Source organism: Chiloscyllium plagiosum, chromosome 6, assembly GCF_004010195.1.
Source record: "Chiloscyllium plagiosum isolate BGI_BamShark_2017 chromosome 6, ASM401019v2, whole genome shotgun sequence".
Lineage (NCBI taxonomy): Eukaryota > Metazoa > Chordata > Chondrichthyes > Orectolobiformes > Hemiscylliidae > Chiloscyllium > Chiloscyllium plagiosum.
In genome coordinates, this window is record NC_057715.1 from 65,266,240 (window position 1) to 65,293,947 (window position 27,708).

Genomic DNA, 27,708 nt, shown 5'->3' on the forward strand with positions numbered 1-27,708 from the left:
TGAAGAAGGGCTTATGCCCGAAACGTCGATTCTCCTGTTCCTTGGATGCTGCCTGACCTGCTGCACTTTTCCAGCAACACATTTTCAGCTCTGATCTCCAGAGTCTGCAGTCCTCACTTTCTCCTTGGTTATCTGAACATCAATTATCCGAATTTTGGATTATCCAAACAAGATCTCAAGCTCCCATAAAAACGTTCCATCAATGAGGTGTTACCGACACTGGAGCAATGATCGCGTATTTTATTTACAGTTCTCTAATGTGATCTCAGTCGGATACTTTAAACAGTGTTAAAATAATTTCAACATATAAACGTGATGGATATGCTGAGGATTTAAAAGCATGGCAAAATCAATGGTGACTTCAATCACTCCATGACTTTGTTGGTACAATGGCTTGCATGTTGGTAGCCGTGACAGTGAAGAGGACACCAGTCAGACCAAAGGACAACCACTGACATCACCGAGAACTGCAGACTGCTGGCATTAGGAGATTTCATAGAGGCTGAGATCGGCGCTTGGGTAAACTGTGATGATATTGGAACAGAGACACTCAGTAATGATCAGATTATCAACATAAATCATGGAAGAACAGCGTGGAAGTACAGATGCCGTGGATGCTAAGAAAAATCCGATACTGTCACCTCCTCCAGTCTCCTTTAAGAAGCTATTGACTTTCATGGAGTGGTATGAAGCACAAGACAAAGTCAATGCATCTGTGTCAAATTTATCGCTGGCAAAAACAAAATAACACAAGCACGTCAAGCAACAGCGACTGGATATTTTCTTCAAGAAATAATAACTGACCTCCACCTCAATGAATCTTATTTACACAAAAATTGATTTCATTTGTAAAGTATCATGAATTTTTAAGAAATATCTAATGTTTGTACACATTTTATTGATTAAATGAAATAAAAATTCTGTAAACATGCTTTTTTATGTAATTATGCTTCAGTATGGCTTCCTTTGTTTACAATCAGTTATCCAAACAACCAGTTATCCGAACCACCGGTTACCCACCTGTTTCAGTCCGATAATCGAGGTTGTTTTGTATTCGGTAAAAATGAAGTTCTCTAAATAAATTTCATGTTCCCCTTTCTTCACAGAATATGTTGAGCCATTCAAACCGAAATTAATTTATCCCATTGATGAACAAATTGAACTTGGACTTGGTATGTATACTTTAGAGTAATTATAGAACCTGAGGTCTCTGAAAATTTTCTTCCCAGTTCTACCAGTGATACAATTCATGCTGGGGGTACAGTTCCACGGGCTTCAAAAGCTTACTCAAGTAGCCATTCCTCCAATATAAGTCTGTTTTTCCCCAGTCTACTTGGGCGCATTTGGCTCCAGGAATGACCAGAAAACAATCATTAGCAAGAATTGGACCCTTCTTCCAATTCTACGGTATAAAATCCAACTGTAGTATACTTAACAGTGCTGTAGCTGAGATCAGATATATGCATCACTGACTGAGATTCAAATTTTGGAAATTCTAGGCTTTATGGTCGAGTAACATTTGACCTAGATTTGCCGATCTATGTTTATTCATTAACAGTGATGTTGGTTCATTTATTTAGCCATTTATTTTAAATAGGTTTCACATTTGGATTAAAATTGAATCATTCAGAAGAATGGAGAATTATATATTTGTAAGAAGGAGAAATTTTCTACCACATATAAGAGAAATATAGCTAATTCAGGCCCTGAAAGTCTGCACTGTTGTTTATGTCTTTGTTATTCTTGCTGGTTGGAGCTGAAATCCATTGATGTTCAGTGCTAGAAATGTTAACTTTGTTTCTCTCACCACAGATGCAACAAGAATGGCTGAGCATTTCCATCATTTTTTGTTTTTGTTTCTGAAATCCACTAGTCTATGCACTGATGACCCCAGTGAACTTTGTAAAGCCTGTAGATTGAAGTCTAGCACAAACGACACCCACTGCTATTTAAAAAGGAAGGAGAAAATTTAATGATGGACAATTAGCCTAACATTAGTTGATAGGAAATTAGTGAAATGTATTATTCAGGAAGACCCCTAGTTCACAACTAGAATGTTAGGAAAGAGGTAACAAAAACTGACAAACCAGAAGTTTAAAGATGCATTTTCTCCTCAACAGATGAGACATATCTGAGAAATGAGAGATCCTCTGGTAGGCATGCAAAGGAGGCAGTCACCCATATGAACTACCAGAGGCACGTGGAACACATGCCATTTCTATGATCTGCAGATAGTGGAACAATATTTCAAGGAGCTTAATGAATATTCAAGGTAGTCAAAGTGAGCAAAAGAGTCACCTCATCAATGTGCACCACAGCATCCCCTTCACTGATTACACTTCCTTCATTCAATAGAATTACATCCTTTCTTTCACATTGGCACCATGATGTCAACCTCTAATGATTCCAATTGGAATCATTGGACAATATCTTGTTTTTTGGAGACTAAGCGTACTGTTTTTGAGGGGAGTCTACAGGAGACTGTACCAGACTGTACCAAGTCAAAAAGGGGGTTTGCTGTGGAGGTCAGTGTGGCTTAAGAGAACTTGACTCCAGTGCCACAGAAAGATCAATGATCTATTGCTCTCCATGTCAAGTATGTGTCACCATCTACTTAATGCTAGCACACATTCATAAGGCTATGAAGGTTTGCCACTGTAGACGACTTTCAAATACAAGACTGATTACAAGGCATCTTCAATAGATATTGCATGTGCACTTCTGTGTGTCAACTAATTTTAGCTACCAATGTTTCACTACATACACCACAGGGCCAGTGTTCAGAATTAGAACATAGAAAAAGCTACAACATTCAGCAGCTCTTGCTCCATCAGCTCTTTGACCATGCAACTCAATTTGGAGAACCCATAAGTATGATGACTTCTTACCAAAGAGTTGTAAGGGACACAACTAAAAAAGATGGCTTCAGTCAAAACACCTTAGGAGATTTCTCAGTCACGCACATCATACAATGATTTATTACCTTTCACCTACTCTAACTCTTTGATGAAACAGAAACACCATTCATTGAGAACTCCATGCCACATTTTTCTTAGCAGTAACAAAAAAAAATCACTAACAGCTCTGGAGACTGGCATCTCAATTTGTATCTATGAATATAGAGAAAATGTTCATGTACTCATGCTAATGTCTCCTAATACCTGTGGTCATAAATGAGTTGGATGTTGAGCGGATTATCCTCTTAGCAATGTAAATGTCTTACTGATCCTTAGTGTCAGCAACAGATTCAGTCCCCAGATACATGTCACTACTATAGACTGTAAATAGCTTCTAGCTCTGAATCCTGGGGAATTCCATTAGCTGCAGCTCATTAAACTGAAAAAAAACACAAAATATCCTGCAGTGCTTCCTGTTAGTTAACCAATTCCTTTTCTACATTAAGATTGTACCCCTTACACTGCAAACTCTTATTTAGCATAATTTGGAGATGCCGGGTGTTGGACTGGGATGTACAAAGTTAAAAATCACACAACACCAGGTTATAGTCCAACAGGTTTAATTGGAAGCACACTAGCTTTCGGAGCGACGCTCCTTGAGACATTAGCTCCTTCATCACAATCACCTGATGAAGGAGCGTCACTCCGAAAGCTAGTGTGCTTCCAATTAAACCTGTTGGACTATAACCTGGTGTTGTGTGATTTTTAACTTTATTTAGCATAGTAATTCTCAAATCCCTTTTGAAAATACAAGTATAGTATGCTAAATTCCCTTTTATACACCCTGCTAGTTATTTTCTCAAAAACTTTAATAAATTATTAATTTCTATTCACAAAACCATGTTGTGTCTGCCTGATCACATAGTGATTTTCTAAGTATCTTACTATAACTCCATTAAGAATGGATTCTAGCAATTTCTCTCTGATAGATGCTGGGCATCTGATCTATAGTTCCTTTCTTTGTGCCTTATTTTCAAGAAAAAGTGTGTTGAGATAACCCTTTCAGAATCTAAACAATTTTGAAAAATGATAACCTCCATTATCTCTACAGGTACCTCTTTTGAAACCTTAAATGCATAACATCTGGCCCTGGGACCTTGTCAGACTTTTGGTTTTCCAAGCTTTTTTTTTAGTTTTTCCCTCCTGTTTGCCGTTTGATTTTTACAGTGAAGCCAGCAACAAAATTCCTCCTTCATTTTTTCATTATCAATTTTCTCCATCTAGAAGCAATTCTAGCTCTTTCACAATTAAATACGTATAGAAACTCTATCTGTTTTTATATTATCAGCTAAGCTTCTCTTGTACTGTACTATCTCCTACTTTTTTCAGTTCTTTTTATTTAGCCATAGATAATGTATCCTTCTCTGCGTACTAACAGGGAAACATTTCAAGGCTATGCGAAAAAAACAGAGGAACTAAGACATGTGGATATCTTTTCAAAGAGCTAGCATATCCACAGTAGGCTGAGAAACCTATTTTTGTGATTTATGGTTCTAGCATTGAAATGTGAGTGATTTAATGATAGAAACAGGCCCCACTGAAAATTACTAACTGCATATTGTTTTTCCATTAAGATCTAAACACCGCTCCATAAATGTGAATTTTCAGTGCCATTTTCTTTACTTCTAACCATGATAATAACACACAATCATCCTATCAAAAGTAATTATTCCAAATAATAAGATGCATCCACAATTAAGAATAGTGCTCGTTGAATGAAATAATGTCTCAGAAATTGAGGTCTTGCTCCTGAGCTGACAGAAGAGAACTGCAGCTGGATTTTTGCCACTTATTGTCCTTCTTCTTAACTCTATCCCTAATTGTTGAATGGAGGCATTGGGTTGGGGGGAGTGGGGAAAGGTCGCCTGTCACAATAATGGCATTGTTAGCACTGGTTTTTATTCTGTAAGTAGCAATTTTTAATTTTCTGTTGCTAATTTTAATTCCCAGTGCAGCTAAAACTCAACAATGCAGTAACCCAGACACTCAAGCTGAGATCCCAAACATTGAAAATCACTGCTACTAATTGTGGCAGCTTGCAAACTCTGGAGCAAGGCTCTGACCCAATTTGTAGTCCTTCTGGAAGACCCACAGGATTTTATTCACAATATATATCGTTCATCAGTTTGACATGTGCAGGGATCCTGAAATATGTTTGGAACTGTTTAGGTTATAAGCAGAGTTTTTATTTTAATGTTACAAACAGCAACTGATTATTTTACTGGCCACACAGCCCTAAATATAGTAGTTGCGTTATTGAGTTTCCTCTTTTGTAATAGGTGAGAAAAGAGAAATTGAATGCAAAGCTATAGCGGACAATGAAGCGGTTGACTTTTGCATGCTATATTGGAATTTTAATCACAATTATTTAACCAGCGGTGGAAATGATGTCTATGAAAATTCTAGCAGGTAAGATATGTACTGATTTGTGCATTATATGTGCTGCATTGTTATTTTGCACGTAATTGCTTGCTTGAGAAGTATTATTGAAAATGGTCTTCTCACTCCACAGAGTTCAATAGCTGACAACAGTGGGCGGCACTGCTGCCTCATAGTGCTAGAGACCCGGGTTCAATTCCCACCTCAGGCGACTGACTGTGTGGAGTTTGCACGTTCTCCCCATGTCTGCGTGGGTTTCCTCCGGGTGCTCTGGTTTCCTCCCACAGTCCAAAAGATGTGCAGGTCAGGTGAATTGGCCATGCTAAATTGCCCGTAGTGTTAGGTAAGGGGTAAATGTAGGGGTATGGATGGGTTGTGCTTCGGCGGGGCGGTGTGGACTTGTTGGGCCGGAGGGCCTGTTTCCACTCTGTAAGTAATCTAATCTTGTACTCCCTTTATTCCCGAACATTATTACAGCCTGTGGTCATTTTGTACTAAAAATAGATCTTCTCCCAGGTCACCACTACAGAGGATCCCCTCTGTAGGGCGGCCTTTGGTTTATCATGCACACATGCAGGGAAGACGTTTAGGCCTCACTGGAGAGCTGTATCTCCTTGTCTGGTTCCGGGAGGTCACCTCCGGGTGCATACGAAGATAAGGATTAGGAACAGGAGTGGGTTATATGGCCCTTTGAGACTATTCTGTTGTTTAATAAATCATAACCTGTAACCTCAAATCAACTTTCTTGTCTACGTCTGATAACTTTTCACCCCTTGCTTACAAAAATCTATCCATTAAAATAGTCTTAAACTATTATTTTTCTAAAAACTATTCAAAGATTTTACTTCCACTGCCTTTTCAGGGAGAGAGTTCCAAAAATTCTCAACCCTTTGAAAAGAAATTTTACCTATCTCTGCCTATATGGGTGTCTCCTTATTTTTAAACAGACTCTTGGTTCTAAAATCTTCCATAGGAGGAAACATCCTCTTCACATACATCCTCTCAAGACCCCTCATAATCTTTTGCGTTTCACTCAAGTTACTTCTTCTAAACTCCAGCAGATACAAGCGTAGCTTGTCCAATATTTCCTCATAAGGCAATCGATCCATTCAAAGAATTATTCCAGTACACCTTGCCTGAATTGCTTCCAGCACATTTAAATCCACCCTTAAATAGGGGAAATAATATTGTTCACAGCACTCCAGATGTGGTCTTATCAGTGCTCTGTATAATTGAAGCATAACCTCTTGATTTTTGTATTCAATTCCTCTGGTAGTAAATATTAACATTGCTTTAGTTTTCCTAATTCTTGATGTACCTGCACACTGCATATCAGGCCTCTGTAATATCTCACAATTTAGAACTTTTACTACTTTCTGCCAAAATGCACAACTTCACATTTTTCCACATTTCATTCCATTTGCCACAATTTTTCTCAATTCATTTAACTTATTTTATCCCAAGAAGCACCTTTATGTCCTTTTGTAGCCATAGAGCTGCACAGTATGGAAACAGACCCTTTGATCCAACTCATCCGTGCTGACCAGACATCCTAAAGTAATCTAGTCCCATTTGCCAGCATTTGGCCCATACCCCTCTAAACACTTCCTATTCATATACCCATCCATGTGCCTTTTAAATATTGTAATTGTACCAGATTCCACCACTTCTTCTGGCAGCTCATTCCATATACACACCGTCCTCTGATGGAAAAACATTCCCCCATTCAGTCCCTTTTAAATCTTTCCCCTTTCACCTTAAACCTATGCCCTCTAGTTTTGGACTACTATCCTAGGGAAAAGACCTTGGCCATCCACCCTATCCATGCCCCTTATGATTTTATAAACTTCTATTAGAGCTGAAAATGTGTTGCTGGAAAAGCGCAGCAGGTCAGCCAGCATCCAAGGAACAGGAGAATCGACGTTTCGGGCATAAGCCCTTCTTCAGCCCCTGAAGAAGGGCTTATGCCCGAAACATCGATTCTCCTGTTCCTTGGATGCTGCCTGACCTGCTGCGCTTTTCCAGCAACACATTTTCAGCTCCCAACTCAAATACTCAATGCACTGACCAAATGCCTTCTTCACTATCCTATTTACCTGCAACTCTACTTTCAAGAAGCTATGAATCTGCACTCCAAAGTCCCTTTGTTCAGCAACACTTCCCAGGACCTTTACCATTAAGTGTATAAGTCCTACTCTAATTTGCCTTTCCAAAGTGCAGCAACTCACATTTATCAATTAAACTCCATCTGCCACTCCTCGGTCCACCGGCTCTTCTGATCCAGGTCCCTTCACAATTTACTTTCCAACCTATCATTGTGTCATCAACAAATGTGACAATCTTACACTCAGCCCCTTTATCCAAGATTAGCTCAGTTGGCAGGACAGCTAGCTTGTGTTGCAGAGTGATATCAGCAGTTCAATTTCCATGCCTGATATTACCATGAACGATATTCCTTCTCAACCCCTTCCCCTTGCCTGAAGTGTGGTGACCCTCAGGTTAAAATCACCACAGTTATTTTTTTCTAATGAGAGAGCTTCCCTCCCGTTTTGAATATGTGGACTATGGTGACTTTACCTTTATTATATAAACTGCTGATGTCATGGTATTGATCCCTGTTGCATCCCACACATTACATCTTGCCAACCAGAAAAAGGATCCATTTATATCGACTCCATGCTTCCTGTTATCCAGTCAACCTTCTGTCTATGCCAATACCCCAACACCATTCATTTTTATTTTCCTCAGTAACCATTGATGTAGCACTTAACAAGTGACATCTGAAATCTAAGTACAGTGAATCTAATGATTCCACCTATGCACAGCATATGTTACTTCCTCAAAAAAACTCCAATGGAATGGTTAAACACAATTTCCATTTCACAAATATCATGTTGAATCTGCCTTTTTGTCTTGAACTTATCTCAGTGCCCTGTTATAACTTTAAAAACTGTTTCTAAAATTTCCCTTATGCAAGATGGAAAGCCAACTGGGCTATAGTTTCCTGCTCTCTGCTTCCCTCCCGTTTTGAATATATGTATCATTTGCCATCTTGCAGTCCAGTGGGGCCTTCCCTGAATCTAGAACAGTGACACAGCATCAGCAGCATCACGTGCTGGAAACTGTGAGGAGGAGCTAAAGTAATCTGTGTAAGAAATGCACAAGATCGGTATTATATAAAATATTGTAAACAAAAAAGTTGTGAAAATCTTACAGAATCTGCCTGTAGTGTTCAGGAATGTATAGGTTAGATGATGCATTAGTCAGGGGTAAATGTGGAGTAAAAGGGTAGGGGAATGGATCTGAGTGGGTTACTCTTTGGAGGGTTAGTGTGAGCTTGTTTGGCAAAACGTCCTGTTTCCACACTGTAGCAATTCCAATCTGGCAGCTGTAGGTGAGGGACAAATCATTAAGAAGAAGCCAAAGCAAGAGTTCAAAATAGCAACCTCTCCAAAGTGCAGGACACAACCTAGAGATCTGAACCTTATAGCAATGTAAGCCAAGATGATAGGCCAAGATTGCTCCTCTTGCATTTGTGCTTTTCATGTGATCTTATCTGGTCAAACATTTGCTACTGCTGCTGATGCTGAGTATTCTTAAAGTGGTAGTGCTCTTAAAGTGATAAATTCAATTGACTTCTGAATTTCTTTTTCTCCTGAGTCGAGTGGATTATTTTTCACAGTTGTTACCTTGAGGTATTTGAGTAATCAAACCACTGCTGATCACCATATAAGATCTTGCAGAACTGACCACTACCAGCTACTAGTTGAACAGACTGCTGCCACGAAACCTCTTCTTTATCAAATCTAACCATGGTAGAGGATGAGTCACTACTGAGTCTTAACAATAAGAGACACTTGGCTCAGCAACACTTGCAAGTAGCAATAAATAAAAGTTACATTGATTAGTTGGACATAATTGTTTAGACTATCAGCTGACACATATTGGGATCTGGAATTCAACTCCTCTGTATGAAATCAACCTATTGGGTTGAGCCTTGTTTAGTTTCCAACATTTAAACTTACAGAATCATTACCTTCCTTAAACAACAATGTGTTACATAATGGGGAAAGCCATTTGTCTATTCTATTTGAGTCTCGTTTCTATGGCAATAAAATATCCTTGTTATGAACATTCCTTGAGGGGGAATCGTCGGGCAGTTCCTGGCGGTCCATCCCTCATGGTCGAGTGGTTAGGATTCGGTGATTTCACTGCCATGGTCTAGGTTCAACTCCCGGTCAGGGAATTGTCATCCCTATGTGGGGGTGGCACAGTGGCTCAGTGGTTAGCAATGCTGCCTCACATCGCCAGGTACCCGGGTTCAATTCCAGCTTCGGCCGATGGTCTGTGTGGAGTTTGCACATTCTCACTGTGTCTGCATGGGTTTCCCCCAGGTGCTCTGGTTTCCTCCCACAATCCAAAGATGTGTGGTCAGGTGAAATGGCCATGCTAAATTGCCTGTAGTGATCAAGAATGTGTAGGTTAGGTGCATTAGTCAGGGGTAAATGTGGAGTTAAAGGGTAGGGGAATGGGTCTGGGTGGGTTACTCTTTGGAGGGTTGGTGTGGGCTTGTTTGGCATTTGGCCTGTTTCCACACTGCATTGATTCCATTAAAAAAGTTGTAACATTGTCAGTAATTATTGGCTTTTCTCTTCTGTCCACTGTACTGTTTGCTAAAGTGGAAAGTATTTATTTTTAGAATTATTTATATGTTAACATAATTCATATTTTCCATTATAATTCCATCATGTTCACACATTCTTGAATTTTAGGATAGTTCCTGAAGATAACAGAGTATCTGTGATCGCACCACTTGTGTTCATGAAAATTAAAAAGGAACATTTGAATAAAACCTTTCAGTGTGTTTTAACTTGTCAAGACACACAGCAAATCGGTAACATCATTCTTCTCGAAAAAGGTATTCCATCCTCTAGTAATAAGATAGACTGCTCAGTCTTGGTTTCATGTTCTTTTATTCATTCTATTAACGGTCTGAAAGCTGGTTAATGCTAACTATGTAAGTCATAAAGTTCTAACTTCATATCCAAGTCCATGTGAAGATTTTGCCTGAAGCAACAGCTATGGTGATAGAAGACCATAAGATCATAAGAAATAGGAACTGGAGTAGGCCATTTAGCAGTTCAAACATGTTCTGTGTCATTCAGTAGGATCACTTCTGATCTGCCGTTCTTCAAGCCCACTTTCTTGGCCTTTCCCTAAAAATCCTTAATTCCCCTACAGATCAAAAATATACCTCAGCCTTAAATAATGATGTGGAGGTGGCAGTGTTGGACTGGGATGGGCAAACTCAGAAGTCACATGACACCAGGTTATAGTCCAACAAGTTTATTTGAAATCACAAGCTTTCAGAATGTTGCTCCTTCATCAGGCAAAACACTCCGAAAGCTTGTGATTTCAAATTAACCTGTTGGATTATAACCTGGTGTTGTATGACTTCTAGCCTTAAATAAACACAAGGAATCTGACTACATAACTGTCTGTGGAAAGGAGTTTCAATTCTATAAATCCTCTAAGACAAAAAATTCCTCCTCACCTCAGTCTTAACATGACCATCCCTTTATTCTGAGACTATGCCCTCTGGTCCTAGACTCTCTCATAAGGGCAAACATCCTCTCAGCTTTTACCCTGTCAAGCCCCTTAAGAATCCTGTATATTAAATCACCTCTCATCCTTCCAAATTCCAGTGAATAGAATCCCAACTTGTTTACTAGAGAACAGTGCAGGCTGGGTGATTGAATATATTCAAGGCTGAGCTAATAGATTTTAGATCTGCAAAGGTGTTATGAGTTATGAGGGTAGGCAGGAATGTGAAGTTCAATAAATAAAAGGGTTCTGACCACATAGCTGTCTGTGGAAAGGGGTTTCAGTTCCATAAATCCTGTAAGAGAAGAAATTCCTCCTCACCTCAGTCTTAACTTGGTCATCCCTTAATTCTGAGAATACACCCTCTTGATCAGCCATGATCTTATTGAATGGCAAAGCAGGCTCAAAAGGTGAGGTGATCTATTCCTGTTCTTAGTATGATCTTGTGTGATTTATGATTCAGAATCCCTATACTGTGGAAACAAGCCCTTCAGTCCAACAAGTCCACACTGACCCTCTGAAGAGTATCCCACACAGAATCATTACCCTCCCCTAGTACTTTATATTTACACCTGACTAATGCAACTAACCTACACGTCCCTGAACACTATGGGCAATTGAGCATGGCCAATTCACCTAACCTGCACATCTTTGGATTGTGGGAGGAAACCCACGCAGACACAGGGAAAACTCCACACAAACAGCTGCCCAAGGCTGAAATCGAACGCGGGTCCCTGGTGCTGTGCGGCAGCAGTGCTAACCACTGAGCCTCCATGCCACCCCTGATATTGACAGAGGGCATTAGGTGCCACAATGGAAGAAATAAAAGATGAGATGGCATGGTGGCTAGCACTGCTGCCTCACAGCAGCAGGGACTTGGGTTTGATTCCAGCCTAGGGTGACTGTCTGTGTGGCGTTTGCATGTTCTCACATGTCTACATGGGTTTCCATTGGTTGCACTGGTTTCCGCTCAAGGCCACAAGATGTGCCGGTTAGGTGGATTGGCCATACTAAATTGCCCATAGTGCCTGCGGATATGCAGCCTAAGTAGATTAGCCATGGGAAATGGGGCATGACAGGAATAGAGTGAGGGGCTAAGTCTGGGTTGTGCAGACTTAATGGGCTGAATGGCCCTTTCTGCATTGTAGGGATTCTATGAAAATATATTTAACTGTCTCCTGTTTTCCACAGAAGGACTCTAAAGGTTATTAAATTTCTCTTTCCACTATTTCTGATTAAATGCAATTTGAATTAAGGTTCACACCTGAAAAGTCCCATCTATATTTTGCACAGATATTATCTAGCATTTTTCTAGCGTTTCTGCCACTTCCAGCAGGGTACAACTAACATTGCCAACAAACACATCCCTCCCCTCCACTGTCAGCGTTCTGCTGGCATCTTTCCTTCCAAATCAGCCTAGTTCACTCCTCCATCACTCCCAAAACATCCTCACCACCTCACATCCCATGGTACCTTCCCATGCAATTGTAGAATTTACCTCCTCCTTCCTTAGTGACCAGGCCCCAAATACACCTTCCAAATGAAGCAGTATTTTACTTCTACTTCTTTCAAGGGCAGCACGGTGGCTCAGTGGTTAGCACTGCAGACTCACAATTCCAGCCTTGGGCAACTGTTTGTGTGGAGTTTGCACATTCTCTCTGTGTCTCTATGGGTGATTAGATTAGACCCCCTACAGTATGGATACAGGCCATTTGGCCCAACATATCCACACTGACCCTCTGAAGAGTAACCCACCCATTTCTCCTTTGGTCCAACAAGTCCACACCACCCTTCAAACAGCAACTCACCCAGACCCATTCCCCTACCCTTTATTAACCCCTGACTAATGCACCTAACACTATGGGCAATTTAGCATGGCCAATTCACCTGTACTGCACATCCTTGGATTGTGGGAGGAAACCGGAGCACCCGGAAGAAATCCAGGTTTCCTCCCACAATCCAAAGATGTGCAGTACAGGTGAATTGGCCATGCTAAATTGCCCATAGTGTTAGATGCATTAGTCAGAGATTAATAAAGAGTAGGGGAATGGGTCTGGGAGAGTTGCTGTTTGAAGGATGGTGTGGACTTGTTGGGCCGAAGGGCCTGTTTCCATACTGTAGAGAATCTAAACTAATCTTGTTTACTGAATTCAGTGCTAGCAATGTGGTCTCCTTTAGATTAGTGAGACCAAATATTTACTGGGTGACCACACTGAGGATCATCTCCACTCTCTCTGTAGCAACGATCCCAAACTTCTAGTTGCTTGCCATTTCCACAAACCACCTTACTCCCATGCTTATATTTCCACCCTGGGCCTACTACAGTGTCCCAATGAAGCTGAATGCAAGCTGAGGAACAACACCTCATCTTCTGCTTTACAGCCTCTCAGACCCAACTTCTCAACTTCAGAGCATTACGTCTGTCCTCCATTTTTGTTACATTTCCTTCATTTTCTTCCATAAATAAGAGGATCTTACGCATACACCACGACTATTGTTTCTCCAGCACTTCTGGTGCCTGCTGTAGGTTATTCAGTCTCCAAAGCATATTGAATTGCAGTAACCATTGCTGCCCAGTACACTTTAGTCTTGGGTTTGACGTACTGGTCTTCAAATAATCATATATTCAGTCAACATCAGAAACCATAGTGTTTTGTAGTCTATTGGCTAATACAGGCTGCAACGTCTGATTGACATTCTGAAGTTTTGGTAACCGCAACAAATATTATTTAATTTACTTTCTCATAGGCAAAGGTGACACTGGTCCAGTCATCCTACCAATAATCATGGCAGTGGCTGTTTTCATCATTGTAGCAGTTGTATATGTCAAGTTCAAGATTTATTTTGTCCTTTGCTTCAGAGACTTCATTTCCAGAGATGAAACTTTAGAAGGTAAAACTTTAAAAATAAAGCCTGTATGTCGATTGTATTTTGATTCATGTCAAAGCAGACTTCCTAAATTCTCAGAAATAGGAATATCTCGACCAGGCTGTGATCAGGTCACCGCCTTTCTTTTTGTGAAAGATTAGATTATTAGATTACTTTACAGTGTGGAAACAGGCCCTTCGGCCCAACAAGTCCACACCGACCCGCCGAAGCGCACCCACCCAGACCCATTCCCCTACATTTACCCCTGCACCTAACACTACAGGCAATTTAGCACGGCCAATTCACCTAATGCTAATGTTACCAAATTATGTAAGCTAGAAACCCTGGGGCATGGGTTCAAATCCCACTGTGATATCTGGTGGAATTTAAAATTCAATTTGTGAAATCTGGAATTAAAAACTAGTCTCACTAATGGTGACTGTGAAACTAGCATTTGTTGTTGCAAAACCCAATCTGTTTCGTTATTGTTGTTTATAGAAGGAAATCTGCAGTCCTTACCTGGTCTGGCATTTGCCAGAGTCCAAATCTACAGGAAGCGATTATTTTTTACTTGGCCTCAGAAATAGCCGAGCAAGCTATTCAGTTCAAGGGCAGTTAGGAACAAGGGATAAATTGCTGGCGTTTCCAGTGATGCCCACTAACCACAAATTAATAAAATACCAACCTTAACTAATTAACAAAAACACAAAGTCCACATATATCCTAAAATGATTTTGAAAGTTGAAAAACACCAAAGTAATTTTAATAGGTCCATCAAGCTGACTGACTCTTTTCCTGATGACAGGTTGAAATAACTGCACAGAGGCTGCTATCCTATCAACAAGTCACCCTTTATTTACATGTGCACAGTACAGGGACTGTGGCCAGCCAGCTCAGAGTCAGTCCCTGAACTGAGGAGATTCTGAATCCTGGTTCATACTGGTCAGCCTGGGCTTTCCTGATTGGCCCAAGGTGAATAACTCCAGTCAAAGATCTCGTAATCTACAAGATCCACTTGATTCTAATCACTACACAGGTCATCAACCTAAAATAATGGGCTGAATTTTCTGTCACTTTAAATTGCAAGGATAATGTTTTGAAAGTTGTAAAAATATGGTGAAAATGGATTCTTGGTAGAGAAAAAGATATCTTTTAGGGTTTAAGGACATGAGCAGAATCTCACTAATCCAATGCAACTACCTTATGACCATGTACTTGCATTTAATTATTAGTCCAGTCTTTGTCCCAAGTGTTCCTGGTGTGATTCAAAAGGTGTGACTGACTATGATAGAAGTATATTGAAGAGAAGTTAGTTGTGATGCAAAAGCAGGAGAGGAGATGAAGGGGTGCCAGTGAGAGAGTAGGAAGTGCAAAGGACAAGAAATGGTAACCATTTGGGAGAATAAGGTGTGTGAGAGATATGGCGTGGACATCATGCACACAATATTGAGAGTTCATAAGAGGTGTGTGCAGTGGCACACTTAGTGTGAGCGATAGCCCTATGTGTATGAGGTAGCAGAAAGAAGATGGTAGCATCTACTCTTACAGAGCACAGGTCATTAACCTTCTTCTTGCATTGGTTTTGTGGAGCTTGAGGAGAAATTCCTGCTTTTCCTAGCCATACGTGGATGAGAAAAGTTCACCTTCGTCATCCCAGTCCTCTGGATAGCAAGCTGGTATGGTCAGAGAATATATCATGCATGCCCCCAAACCAAGAATGGCAAGTGGCATCCTACATATGTCATTCGACCCTATCAGCATTTTAAAGTATTCTTCCACATTACTCAGTTTGGTCGAGCAGTAGGCCTGGGACCGTAGTATCATGCACAGCGATGGTGAATATGAGTAGATTATTGTCCATTGTTGGTTGTCACTGATGAGTTTACTTGGGCAGGAAGCTTGAGCAACTGTTTACAGCATTCTAATTCTCGCAAGTAAAATTTCTGTCTCATGCCATATATTAATTCATAAAGAAATATTATTAACTGTTATCTTCTTGTTCTTTCCCTGTACTGTACTGATTAATGCTGATGTTTTGAACTTAATGTTCAGACAGTAAGGAATATGATGCATATGTGCTGCTCCTTAAGAGTAATGATGCTGTTCTCAGTGCTAAAGAAGAAACATTTGCATTGGAAGTATTACCTTCAATTCTTGAGGAAAAGTTTGGTTACCGATTATGCATTTTTGAACGCGATGTCCTTCCAGGAGGAGGTAGGATAGGTTTATTCCTGTCCATTTAATAACAGTACTGAATGAATATATATATAGAATGAAATGTATTTACAACTAATTTTTCTATTGCCAATCATCAATATCCCTCAGTTGTCCTTCAACCCCATTTTATATTTAATCTGCCCTTGGAAATAGCTGTCTTGAAGCTTGCTTTCAAACTCCCAGCTGTCTAACCTTTGGCCCTCTGCTTGATGTTTTTGTTTAACTATTTGGAAACATCTCTGTTTTCAAGGCCTTTCTCTAATCAAAAGCCTTCACTATTTCCCGCTGTTCCTGCTGTACTGACTCGCACTTTCATTCCTTCAAGAAAAAATGCAAGTTCACTCCAATCCAAATGTGAGCTCATACCTATATTCCTGTGCATTGAACCACAGAAAGAGATATACAACAAATCATGGCCGTCCTGTGATACCTTCATTCCATCAAAGCATAAAGTTAAAAATATAACCTCTATTTCTTGACATTATTTTCCATTTCCTTTTGTGCTCTCCAAGCTTATCATGATCATGAAACTCACCCAATTTCACTTCAGTGGTAGGTTTTGGAAATAATTCTGAGGGAGAGAATTAATCTTCATTTGGAGAGGCAAGGTTTGATCAGGAATAATCAGCATGGCTTTGTTGGAGGGAAGTGCGTCTAACAAATTTTATTGAACTGTTTGAAGAGATGACCAGCTATGTAGATGAGGCACTGCAGTTCATGTTTACGTGAATTACAGCAAAGCCTTTGTTAAGGTACCACATGGGAGACTGATAAAGAAGGTAAAAGCATTTGGGATCCAGGGTAACTTGCAAGGTGGAGATAGAGGGGTTGTGGTAAAAGGATTTTCATATGACTGGAGGCCAACGTGCAGTGGTGTACCACAGGGATCGGTGCTGAGCCCCTTATTGTTCATGATACACACACAAACATATATATATATATATATATAAATATATATATATGTATATGATGACACCAAGATTGGCTGGGTAGTTGACAATGAGGAAGAAGGTGTTAGTTTACTGGAAGGTATTGATGGATTAGCCAGATGGACATATCAGTGACATGTGGAATTTAACCTTGAAAACTGTGAATTGATGCATTTTGGAAGAGTGAATAAGAAAAGGGAGTACTCAATGAATGACAGGACACTCAGAACTTCAGAGGAACAAAGAGACCTTGGCTGCTTGTCCTCAGATCCCTCAAAGCAGCTGGTCAGATTAATAGAATGGTTAAAAATGGTTAAAAATGCATACGGGACATGCCTATCAGTCATGGCATAGATAATACGAGCAGGACAGTTATGTTCGAGCTGTACAGGACTTTGGTTAGGCTACAACTGGAATACTGTGTGCTGTTCTGATCACCGCATTATAGGAAGTTAAAAATCACACAACACCAGGTTATAGTCCAACAGGTTTAATTGGAAGCACACTAGCTTTCGGAGCGTCTCTCCTTCACCTGATGAAGGAGCGTCGCTCCGAAAGCTAGTGTGCTTCCAATTAAACCTGTTGGACTATAACCTGGTGTTGTGTGATTTTTAACTTTGTACACCCTAGTCCAACACTGGCATCTCCAAGGCATTATAGGAAGAATATGACTGCACTGGAGAGGGAGAGTGGTTAGCATTGCTGCCTCGCAGCGCCAGGGACCTGGGTTCGATTCCAGCCTCGGGCGACTGTCTGTGTGGAGTTTGCACCTTCTCCCTGTGTCTGCGTAGGTTTCCTCAGGGTGCTCCGGTTTCCTCCCACAGTCCAAAGATGTGCAGGTCAGGTGAATTGGCCATGCTAAATTGCCCAAAGTGATAAGTGCATTAGCAGGGAGTAGATGAGTGGGTCTGGGTGGGTTACTCTTCGGACGGTCATTGTGGACTTGTTGAGCCGAAGGGCCTGTTTCCGCACTGTAGGAAATCTAATCTAATCTAATCTAAAAGAAATGTGAGGAAAAATCTTTTCAACGAGAGGATGTTGGAATCTGGAATGCACTGCCTGGGAGTTTATTTGAGGCAGGAAATCTCACAACCTTTAACAAGTACATGGATGACTACTTGAAATGTCATAACATTCAAAGCTATAGGGGAAGTGCTGGAAAGTGGGAATAGTGTAGACAGGACAGCAAAATCTCAGTAAACTGAAGGGCATCTTCTGTGATGTATGATCTATGACTTGAGTTCTAATCCTTCACTCTATTCCCACTGGACTGCTGATTGTCCAACTCCCTTTCTTGGTTGGGAATTCAATTAGGGTTAAATATGACATCATGCTGGGTAATATTTATGGTTCTGTCTTTGGACATGCTCCCATCTCTTTCAAAATGTCCTTTATCACACCTCATCAAAAAAACAACGTTGACAACCTAGCAAATAATTGCCCCATTTTAAATCTCCCTTGCCTTTGCATGTCCTAGAATATACTGTTGCCTCTCAGTTCTGAGCCTGAAGCCCCACATTTGAATCTTTTCAGTTTGGTTTCTGTCCTCACACAGCATTCAATTGGCTCTTATCAAAGTCCCAAATGACATCGAATGAGACCACGAGAAAGGTAAACTATCCTTCTTGGGCCTTCTCAATCTGACTATACTCTTGCAATTTTCTTCCATAGAGTCATAGAGATGTACAGCATGGAAACAGACACTTCAGTCCAACTTGTCCATGCTGACCAGATATCACAACCCAATCTTGTCCCACCTGCCAGCACCTGGCCCATATCCTTCCAAACCCTTCCTATTCATATACGCTTTTAATTGTACTAGCCTCCACCACTTCCTCTGACAGCTCATTCCATACATGTACCACTCTCTACGTGAAAACGTTGCCCCTTAGGTCCCTTTTATATCTTTCCCCTCTCACCCTAAACCTATGCCCTCTACATCTGCACTCCACCACCCCAGGGAAGAGACTTTGTCTATTTATCCTGTCCATGCCCCTCATGATTTTGTAAACCTCTATAACACCACCCCTCAGCCTCCAACACTCCAGGGAAAACAGCCCCAGCCTATTCAACCTCACCCTATACCTCAAATCCTCCAACCCTAGCAACATCCTTGTAAATCTTTTCTGAACCCTTTCAAGTTTCACAACATTGTTCCGATAAGAAGGAGACCAGAATTGCATGCAATATTCCAAAAGTGGCCGAACTAATGTCCTGTACAGCCGCAATTCAGTTATCTTCAGTGACAGTCCACCCCCTCTACCACTCTCCTGGCCTCCTCTTTCTCATTTTCACACTGTCTCTTACAGACATTCATTCAAAAATACTGCTTCAGTTTTCACATATATGCTGAAGACACTCAGCCCTGCCTCAACACCAACTCTATCGATCCCTCACTGTTGTTAAGTTGTCAGAATGCTTATTTGACATTAAGTACTGACCAGAAATTTCCTCAGATTAAATATTAGGAAGATGAACAGACTCCATTCCCTAGCTACCAACTCTATCCCTTTTTCTAACAACTGTCTGAAGATAAAGTCATAGATTCATAGACTCCTGCAGCACACAAACAGACCCCTTGGTCCAACCAGTCCAGTGGTTAATACTGTTGCCTCACAGTGCCAGGGACCTGGGTTTGATTCAGGCCTCAGGTGACTGTCTGTGTGGAGTTTGCTCCGGTTTGCTCCGGTTTGCTTCCATGTCTGCACATGTTTGCTCCGGTTTGCTTCCACAATCTAAAGATGTACAGGTTAGGTGCATTGGCCAAGCTAAATTGCCCACAGTGTTCAGGGATGTGTAGGTTAGGTGCATTAGTCAAAGGTAAATGTAGGGGAATGGGTCTGGATGGAATACTCTTAAGAGGGTTGGTGTGGACTTGTTGGACCAAAAGGCCTGTTTCCACACTGTATGAATTCTATGAGAACTGGGCGAACAGAACTGGACACAATATTCCAGAAAAGGCCTCACCAATATCCTGTCCAACCTCAACATGACTTCCCAACTCTTATGCTCAAAGGACTGAGTGATGAAGGCAAGCATGCCAAGCACCTTCTTAACTACTTTAATTCATGAGTTTGATGTCATATTTGACCTAATTGAATTCCCAATCATATAATCAAACCATTCATTTCTATCTATGTAATATACCCTGACTGCACTTCTGTCTCAAATCTTATGCTGCTGAAACTCTTAATATCCATAGGAATGCCTGTTTCAGTGCCTTTTGACTGGCCTTGCACATTCTACCTTACATTTACTTGAGGTTTTCCAAAGCTGTGCGGGTGGTGTTCGAACTCAAACCTGGACACAAGTATCCATCATCCCTGAGCTCCTTGATGTTCATTGATTCCATATTAAGTATAAGGGCCTCAGGCCTCTTCATTTTTGTAATCTCCCCGACCCCGTAACCTTTTTACATATTGATGTTTATCTTATTCTGGCCTCTTGAGAATCCTTTATTTTATTAGTTTCATTACTGGGGCTGTGCCTTAATTTGTCTAGGCCCTAACCTCTAGAATTCCTTCCAAAACATTCTCTGCTTCTCTTCCTCTTGCTTTTCTTTAAAATACTCCTTAAAACCTACTGCTTTGGTCAAACTTTTGACTATTTATCCTATTATCATTTTATTTGATTCAGGGACACATGTTGCTTTAGCACCCTTCTGCGAATCATTGGCACATTTTATTACATTAGAGATACCATATAAATCCAAATTTGCTAAGTTATTTAAATTATTTGTTCATTTTAAAATGTTTATTTTGCTTTACAGCTTCTGCAAATGATATGCTGTCCTACATCAACAAATGTAGAAGATTAATTATAATACTTTGTGCTGAATGTGTGGCAGAAGACAGTTCTATGTATGAACTGATGACAGGTCTTCATCAAGCTTTAGTCAACAGATTAATAAAGCCAATTCTCATTGAATACAATCCAATAAGAGACGTTGCATTTTTGCCACAATCGCTTCAGCTTATTTTGAGATCAAACAGGAGAGTGAAATGGAGAAGTACATCGCTATCACAAAATTCATACTTTTGGAAGAAGATACGTTATCTTATGCCAGCAAAGCATATTTAAACTTCTGTAAATTCCCAAAATGGAGGAGTCATTCTTTGACAGCAGAATCTGAAACTGCAGTGATCTCATAGATTCATAAGATGGGAGTTCATGCAGGTGTCCTTTTGTCTGTTACTGCAGAAGGAAAAATAACACTATGAATAGCCAACTTTAAGATTCTGAACAGAATGCTGAAAAGAAGTTACAGGGGCAACTGACTAATGTGAAAATTAACCAACATGCAAGTATAAATAAATAAGAATTGAAGCCTGGAACAAGAAACTGTAATTAGATACATCCTGTCCTTGAGGCAGATTTACCTACAATTTACATTCTCATGATCTCTACTCAGTAACCTTGATCTCTTGGGAGATGGACTGGTGTGAGTAAAGTTTTAATTCTCTGAACCCCTGACATGACTCACGGAAATGTTTCGAGGCATATCTGTCATTGTGCAGTTACTATTGGCATTTGTCTGAACATAACATAATTTTGTCAACAGCATAGTCCTGCAGCCTGCAAGAGGGTAAATACCAGTTAGACTATTTGTTGCAGTAGTTGAAGGAGAATTGTAGGCTCTAACGTCGGAAAAACTTCCAGTTCTTTCTCCGAAAGAGCCATGGGTTTTTAACATCTAACTGAAACAATGGATAAAAGAGTCTTCAGCTAAGCTTTAATTTCATTCTTAACTATTTGCCAAGTACTTCAGAAAGAGTTATTTGTTTCTAATGAACCAAAAGTGGGAAGTATTATTACTGAGCCTATAAAATGCTTCTGTGGCATTTAAGTATTATTGTGACATGTCAAGGTAGATTTAAATTTACTCCAGTATTTAATGGTGATGTACATTTACACAAGAGATTTGGTTGAAAATGTGTGGTGTGATTATAATGGAAAGTTTAATTCAACTGGATTCTGGGTAATCCAAGAGGGAGGATGGGAAAAATTTTTGGCTGTAAGAGCTGCTCCTTTTTTGAGGTATTTTAGGTGTTGGAGGTGATTTCCTCAAATTCCAGGAGCACCAATTACTGTTTTATTGTTTTGGAACTTTGGGGGAAAAAGGATCAAAACAATGGCACTTTTAAAAGAAGGAAGACAGACAAAAGGCAGTGACCACATGGTCAGTGAGGGAGAGAGAGAAAGAAACCTACACTGCTGTCTGACACAGCAGTGAATCTGCAGTTATTGCCTTTGCTGTTTGAGTTCATGTCTCTCTGGACATCAGAGTGTGTCTAGGAAAAAATAGCAAACAGCGAAATTCACAGCTGCCCTTGGAGGAGCCTGTGTGGGAGAGCTCACAGCACAGGAATAGATAAATGCTTAGTTTTTAAGTGTAACCTTGCTACAAGTCTACAGTAGTGAGTGAAGGGAGTTTTTTTTCTTGATTATATGTTTTATTGAGATTTGTCTTTTAATTAAATTTTAAAAATATAAACCATACGTACTAAGTTAGCCCGGAGCACTGTTCTTAGAGCAAAACGATGGTGCGGTTTTCTGGGTCTGTAGATTGTGTAGAGTGATATACTCTTCCTATCGGATGTGGGAGTTTAGGGAGAGTTTGCATGTTACTAATGCTTATGTCTGCAGGAATTGTCTTTGGTTGTGAATTCCATCAGTTTGCATGGATCAGTTAGACAGGCAATTAGAGGCAATAAGGAATTTACAAGATCTAGGGGGTGTGATGGATGGCAGATACAGTCAGGCAGATGGATTAATGGCAGGAAAGTTAGGAGGGGTAGACAAATAGTACAGGAATCTTCTCTGGCTTTCCCCATTCCAAACAAGAATGCTGTTTTGGAAAATATAGGGGGTGATGGACTCTCAGTGGCAGGTAGCACAACAGCCAAGTTTCTGGTATTGAGACAGATTCTAATGTCATGAGGTATATGTCAGATTCCAAGTGATCGATTATGAGAAGAGACTTTCTAGTCAGAGGCACAGACAGACCTTTCTGTGGCCTGCAGCGAAACATCAGAATGGTGTATTGCCTCCCTGGTGCCAGGATCAAGGATGTCTCAGAGAGGGTGCAGAATGTTCTTAAAGGGGAGAGAGATCAGCAGGAGCATCCTGGAAAGAGAATATGGAGAGTTAGGCAGGAATTTAAAAAAAGGGGTCCTCGAGAGTAGAAATATCTGGATTATTCCTGGTGCTATGAGCTCGTGAGGGCAGAGTATATGAATGTGTGGCTGAGGACCTGGTACAGGGGAGAAAGGTTCACACTTCTGGATAATTGGAATCTCTTCTGGGGTAGAAGTGACCTGTACAAGAAGGATGGATTGCACCTGACATTGGTTAGGCCAATTCTGGAATATTGCATGCAATTCTGGTCTCCTTCCTATTGGAAGGATGTTGTGAAATTTGAAAGAGTTCAGAAAAGATTTACAAGGATGTTGCCAGGGTTGGAAGATTTAAGTTAAATGGAGAGTTTGAATAGGCTAGGGCTGTTTTCTTTGGAGTGTCAGAGGCTGAGGGGTGACCTTTATTGAGGTTTATACAATCTTGAGGGACATGTATAGGATAAATAGACAAGGACTTCTCCCTGGGGTAGGGGAGTCCAGAACTAAAGGGCATAGCTTTAAGTCATGAGGGGAAAGAAATAAAAGGGACTTAAAGGGCAACTTTTTCACAGAGGGTGGTGTGTGCTGCCAGAAGAAGTAGGGGAGCCTGGTGCATTTAAAAGGCATCTGGATGGGTAGGGTTTAGAGGCATGTGGGTCAGGTGCTGGTAAATGGGACTAGATTAGGTTAAGATATCTGGTCAGCATGGACATGTTGGACTGAAGGATCAGTTTCCATGCTGTGCATCTGTATGACTCTAAGACACTGTTTGAACATATGGCTCAGTATCCTTTCAAACACGTCATCACTCAAGTGAATAGTTGAAGTGCCAGCACACACCTGTCTGATCAAAATTAGCTACATTCTGCCAACTTGAACACCTGCCCAGTATCCAACATCCTGTCCTTTCGGGAATAGGGCTGTTCTCCAGAAATCTGCATCAACTAAATGGACTGAATGATCTCCTTCTGTGCTTTTTGATGCTATGATAAAAGGGAGTGTATATTTAGCGTATCTAATAGTGTATAAAATGACTTTATTTCATGGTGATTAAAAGAATATTATGCTCCAGAATTCATTTGCAGATTCATTGGGGTGCTTCCTGATATGAGGAAATGTGAATACTCAAGTTCAGATCATTTTTCTACACTGACCAATCATTCATGACATTGCACAAGGCATCAAATCCATTGGTAAAATATTCTGCTTTGGTGGGTTATATCATTCTCTACTGGTTATATCCATGCAAAAGCGTTGACTAATATGACAAGAGATCAAATGTTAAAATGTAGAGATTTAATGCTGGTATGACTCTATTCCCTTGACAATCCAGCACTACGAGGAAACTGTTTGAAAAAGGCCTGCTCTCCATTTCTGAAGAAACTGGAATCAGGTCTTCCCTGAGAAATGTGGAGCTCTTTTGCAACACAGTAAAATAGGAACAGGTTGGCAATGTGATGGTGATGGCTACTCTTTGGGAGATTTCGAGCATTCTTCCCAACTGGCACTGCTGGCTGCTGTAATCATTCCTCGAACTCACAGCACACCTCAGGGCAAACAATCTTCACTCATTGAATCAGCAGCATCATGCATTTCACATCTTAACTTGTTTCTGTGTGCAACGTGAACACAAAATCAGGGCATCCAGGTGTTCAACACCACTGGTCCAATCCACTTTTACCAGTCTCGTGACCAATATATGCTAATTCACTGGGTTATTGGGTTTCAGAAATAATCCAGGTTCTGACTAAGCCAAATTAATAGAATGCTCCTCTTTTGCATTCCCCTGGTGATATTTGTACTTTAAAGATTTGATGGAACTTCTTTATCTTATGAGGGGCAGGTATTCCATGAAATGATTTACTTAAATTGTCATTACTTTCATTAACATCAACTTTACTGTTTATAAAATGCTGTTCTATTGCTCTTTATCTCCTAACCTTTCTTTATAGACCCTTCTTTTTCTTTTCTAATGGTCTCCCTGCTTTGTTTCTATATTCCCCTTATTCTTTTTGTATTAGCTAACATAGGATCACCATATTATAAAGTCTCAATTTAGCTCTGATTTTTTTCTAATCATCCAAAAATTTCAACTTTTAGTGGGAACTGTCCTGAAATCTGCCTTGTCTGTACTGCAGACATTTTATATTATAATGCTATATTTGGTTGTCCATTGCTTTATCTAACAGAGTGGGTTGAAGAGTTTCCGTTTAGGACAGTATTTCTACAAGTATATTATTTTATATGAATCTATAATTTTCTTCCTTTACATTAGGGCATCATTAATTATTCAGATTATTGGCCTTTATTTCTGTCCCTTCAAGCAAGGATTTTCTTTACCTTATAGCTTATGAAATTAGGATATTGTGCTCAATAATAAATGAACAATTGAAATATGCTTCCTGCATTTTACCATGAATAAAAAGCAATTTTTGAGAATCCATCCAAGAATAATTATCAAAGGAATTAACTTACTTACAATTACACATATGTATTGCTTTTGGTTAAGAACCATATTTAAATAAACATAATCCACTGTTTCTTAATTTTAGTAAGTTAATAAAACTTTAATAAACATATCACTATTGCCTCTGTGCTTTTTTCTACAGTATAATCAGCTCTGTTACAATATTAACGATAAGACTGGGGTATCTTAGGTAGAATACTGCCTTTAATCCTTCTTCCCATACGAGTCTAGGTAATTTTGAGTAGTTTGAGGTGTTAGATGAACCATGAATAGGTCTCATCAATAGAGGATCTTGTCTTGGATAAGGAGATGAGGTTTTAACCATATATTATATTGATGGTAATGTGAGAAACAGAAGATATGACTGTCTCCAACTACAACTGCCCAGGACTGTCTTATGCTCCATCGAGTGGCTGTACTGTACATCAGAGTGGATAGAGCTTCAAATTAGTTCAGATTAATGTTTAATATCCATTATCTTGTACAACATTCACAAATACTTTCCACATAATTAACCCATTACACAATGGTACAAATACAAATTCATCACCACCCCTTCTCCATCAAGTGTGACTTCACAAATTCAAGAAAACTGGTGATCTGTCAGTTTTTCTAGAATGCATTCATTTCATATTTGAAAGATTTGTAGGCTCGAGGATTACTGACCTTGATGGTGTTCATTCCTTTGGATTATCCTTTCTCTTATAAATCTCTTTTACTGATATTGAGTGGACAGTTACCTGGAGAGCCTTTAATCTCATGGATGTCTCATGGTAGAATTGCGCAGGTGATCGAGGGTGGTTTCACCTTTAGTACCACTAACTGGATATGTGACTGATATCATACAAGTGGTTGCATATTGCAGTTGTCCTCCATCATTCGAAGTGTGGCTGTTTGAGGTCAACCCCTGCGTTTAGATCCTTGTAGGCTGATCTGTCTATAATGTTCAGTGAAATACCAACAAAAATCCAATAATCTTATATTTTAATGGCTTGCCAATTACTGTTCCTTTCTCAAACCCCATCTCTACGTTAACATGAAACACACGGGCCTTTCATCCAGGTAGAAATGCTGGATCCCCAATGCCATGATAACTTGAAATGAAATGAATTCTTTAAGAGTATGGCTGAGTCCAAAACCTGACATTCTTAACATCCGCTATGACTTGGAGATTAAGAGTCAACCCAGAGTCATCATAGATACCCTTATCTTTGTCCAAAGCTGTGAATATTGTTCACCATCTTCTCTGTAAATCAACTTGGCTTTCACTGTTGTCATAGTAATGAAGCTTTGCAGTCAATAAGATTTTGGAACAGGTTACATGACCCCCAATGTTTATTCCCGTTTACGTTTAACAGACAGTCCCAAAATGAACTTATAAACTTCATGTTTGTAAAAGGTTGTATAGATTCTAAATTCAGGAATGACCTCCCTAAAGCTCTTTGACTTTCTACTCCTCTTTCTTCCTTTGTAAGCTTGAAACAGGCCTCTTGTACAAAACTTTGAGTTATCTGACATAGAAACTTTTAATCTGTTTTAATTTACATTTATTGTTGTCATTTCTGGTTATGCACCCTGTCTGATTTTAATTTCCATTCATTTTAGTTTTAGATTAATCTCAACATTAACATAGATTAATTTGAAAACAACACATCTTACTCTGACAAAATTTGCAGAGTAATTTTTACATGAAATCTAAGACCTCTTTAATGTACCATCAGGAATCGCTGAATGTCATCTGTTCTAATCTGGCATATTTCAGCTTCTATCAGAGCTCTGACATGCGGTCGAGTTTTACCCCCTGTAATAAAACCCTTTGTTTTGCTTCTGTGTAACTTCTTTTTTGAAATAACTTATAAGTTAATTCTTAGTTGAACACTAAATTATATGTTACGCTATTTGTTATTTCCGGCTTAGCCTGGCATACCCACATTGCTTGAAAACAGAAAGTGTATAAATGTCACAGGGAGAGACTAAATGAGTAAGAGGTAAATTGTGCCACTTGCAATGAGACATATGGCATCACACTGGTTATGTTATCTCCGAGATTAATTTGTTTTCGTTCAAAGGAATCTGTGCTCACTTGTGAATTAGTCTTTTTTGCTGGGTAGGAGAAAAGGGTCCTAAAGTTTTTCTAAATTGCAACATTTGCTAATGAACTTAAAATTTAA

At 39.9% G+C, this 27,708-nt stretch overlaps 1 protein-coding gene across 1 annotated transcript in view; it reads left to right on the plus strand.

Moving 5' to 3' along the window:
* The window catches only part of LOC122550653 (interleukin-18 receptor 1-like), a 50,823-nt gene extending 28,830 nt beyond the window's left edge, over positions 1 to 21,993 (plus strand). Inside the window, exons 7-12 of the mRNA XM_043691731.1 lie at positions 1,107 to 1,172; positions 5,237 to 5,366; positions 10,109 to 10,254; positions 13,689 to 13,832; positions 15,861 to 16,022; positions 20,724 to 21,993. Of these exons, the coding sequence (XP_043547666.1) occupies positions 1,107 to 1,172; positions 5,237 to 5,366; positions 10,109 to 10,254; positions 13,689 to 13,832; positions 15,861 to 16,022; positions 20,724 to 21,034 (959 nt within the window). The 3' untranslated portion in view covers positions 21,035 to 21,993. The remainder of the gene's footprint in view (positions 1 to 1,106; positions 1,173 to 5,236; positions 5,367 to 10,108; positions 10,255 to 13,688; positions 13,833 to 15,860; positions 16,023 to 20,723) is intronic.
* Positions 21,994 to 27,708: the final 5,715 nt, after the last annotated feature.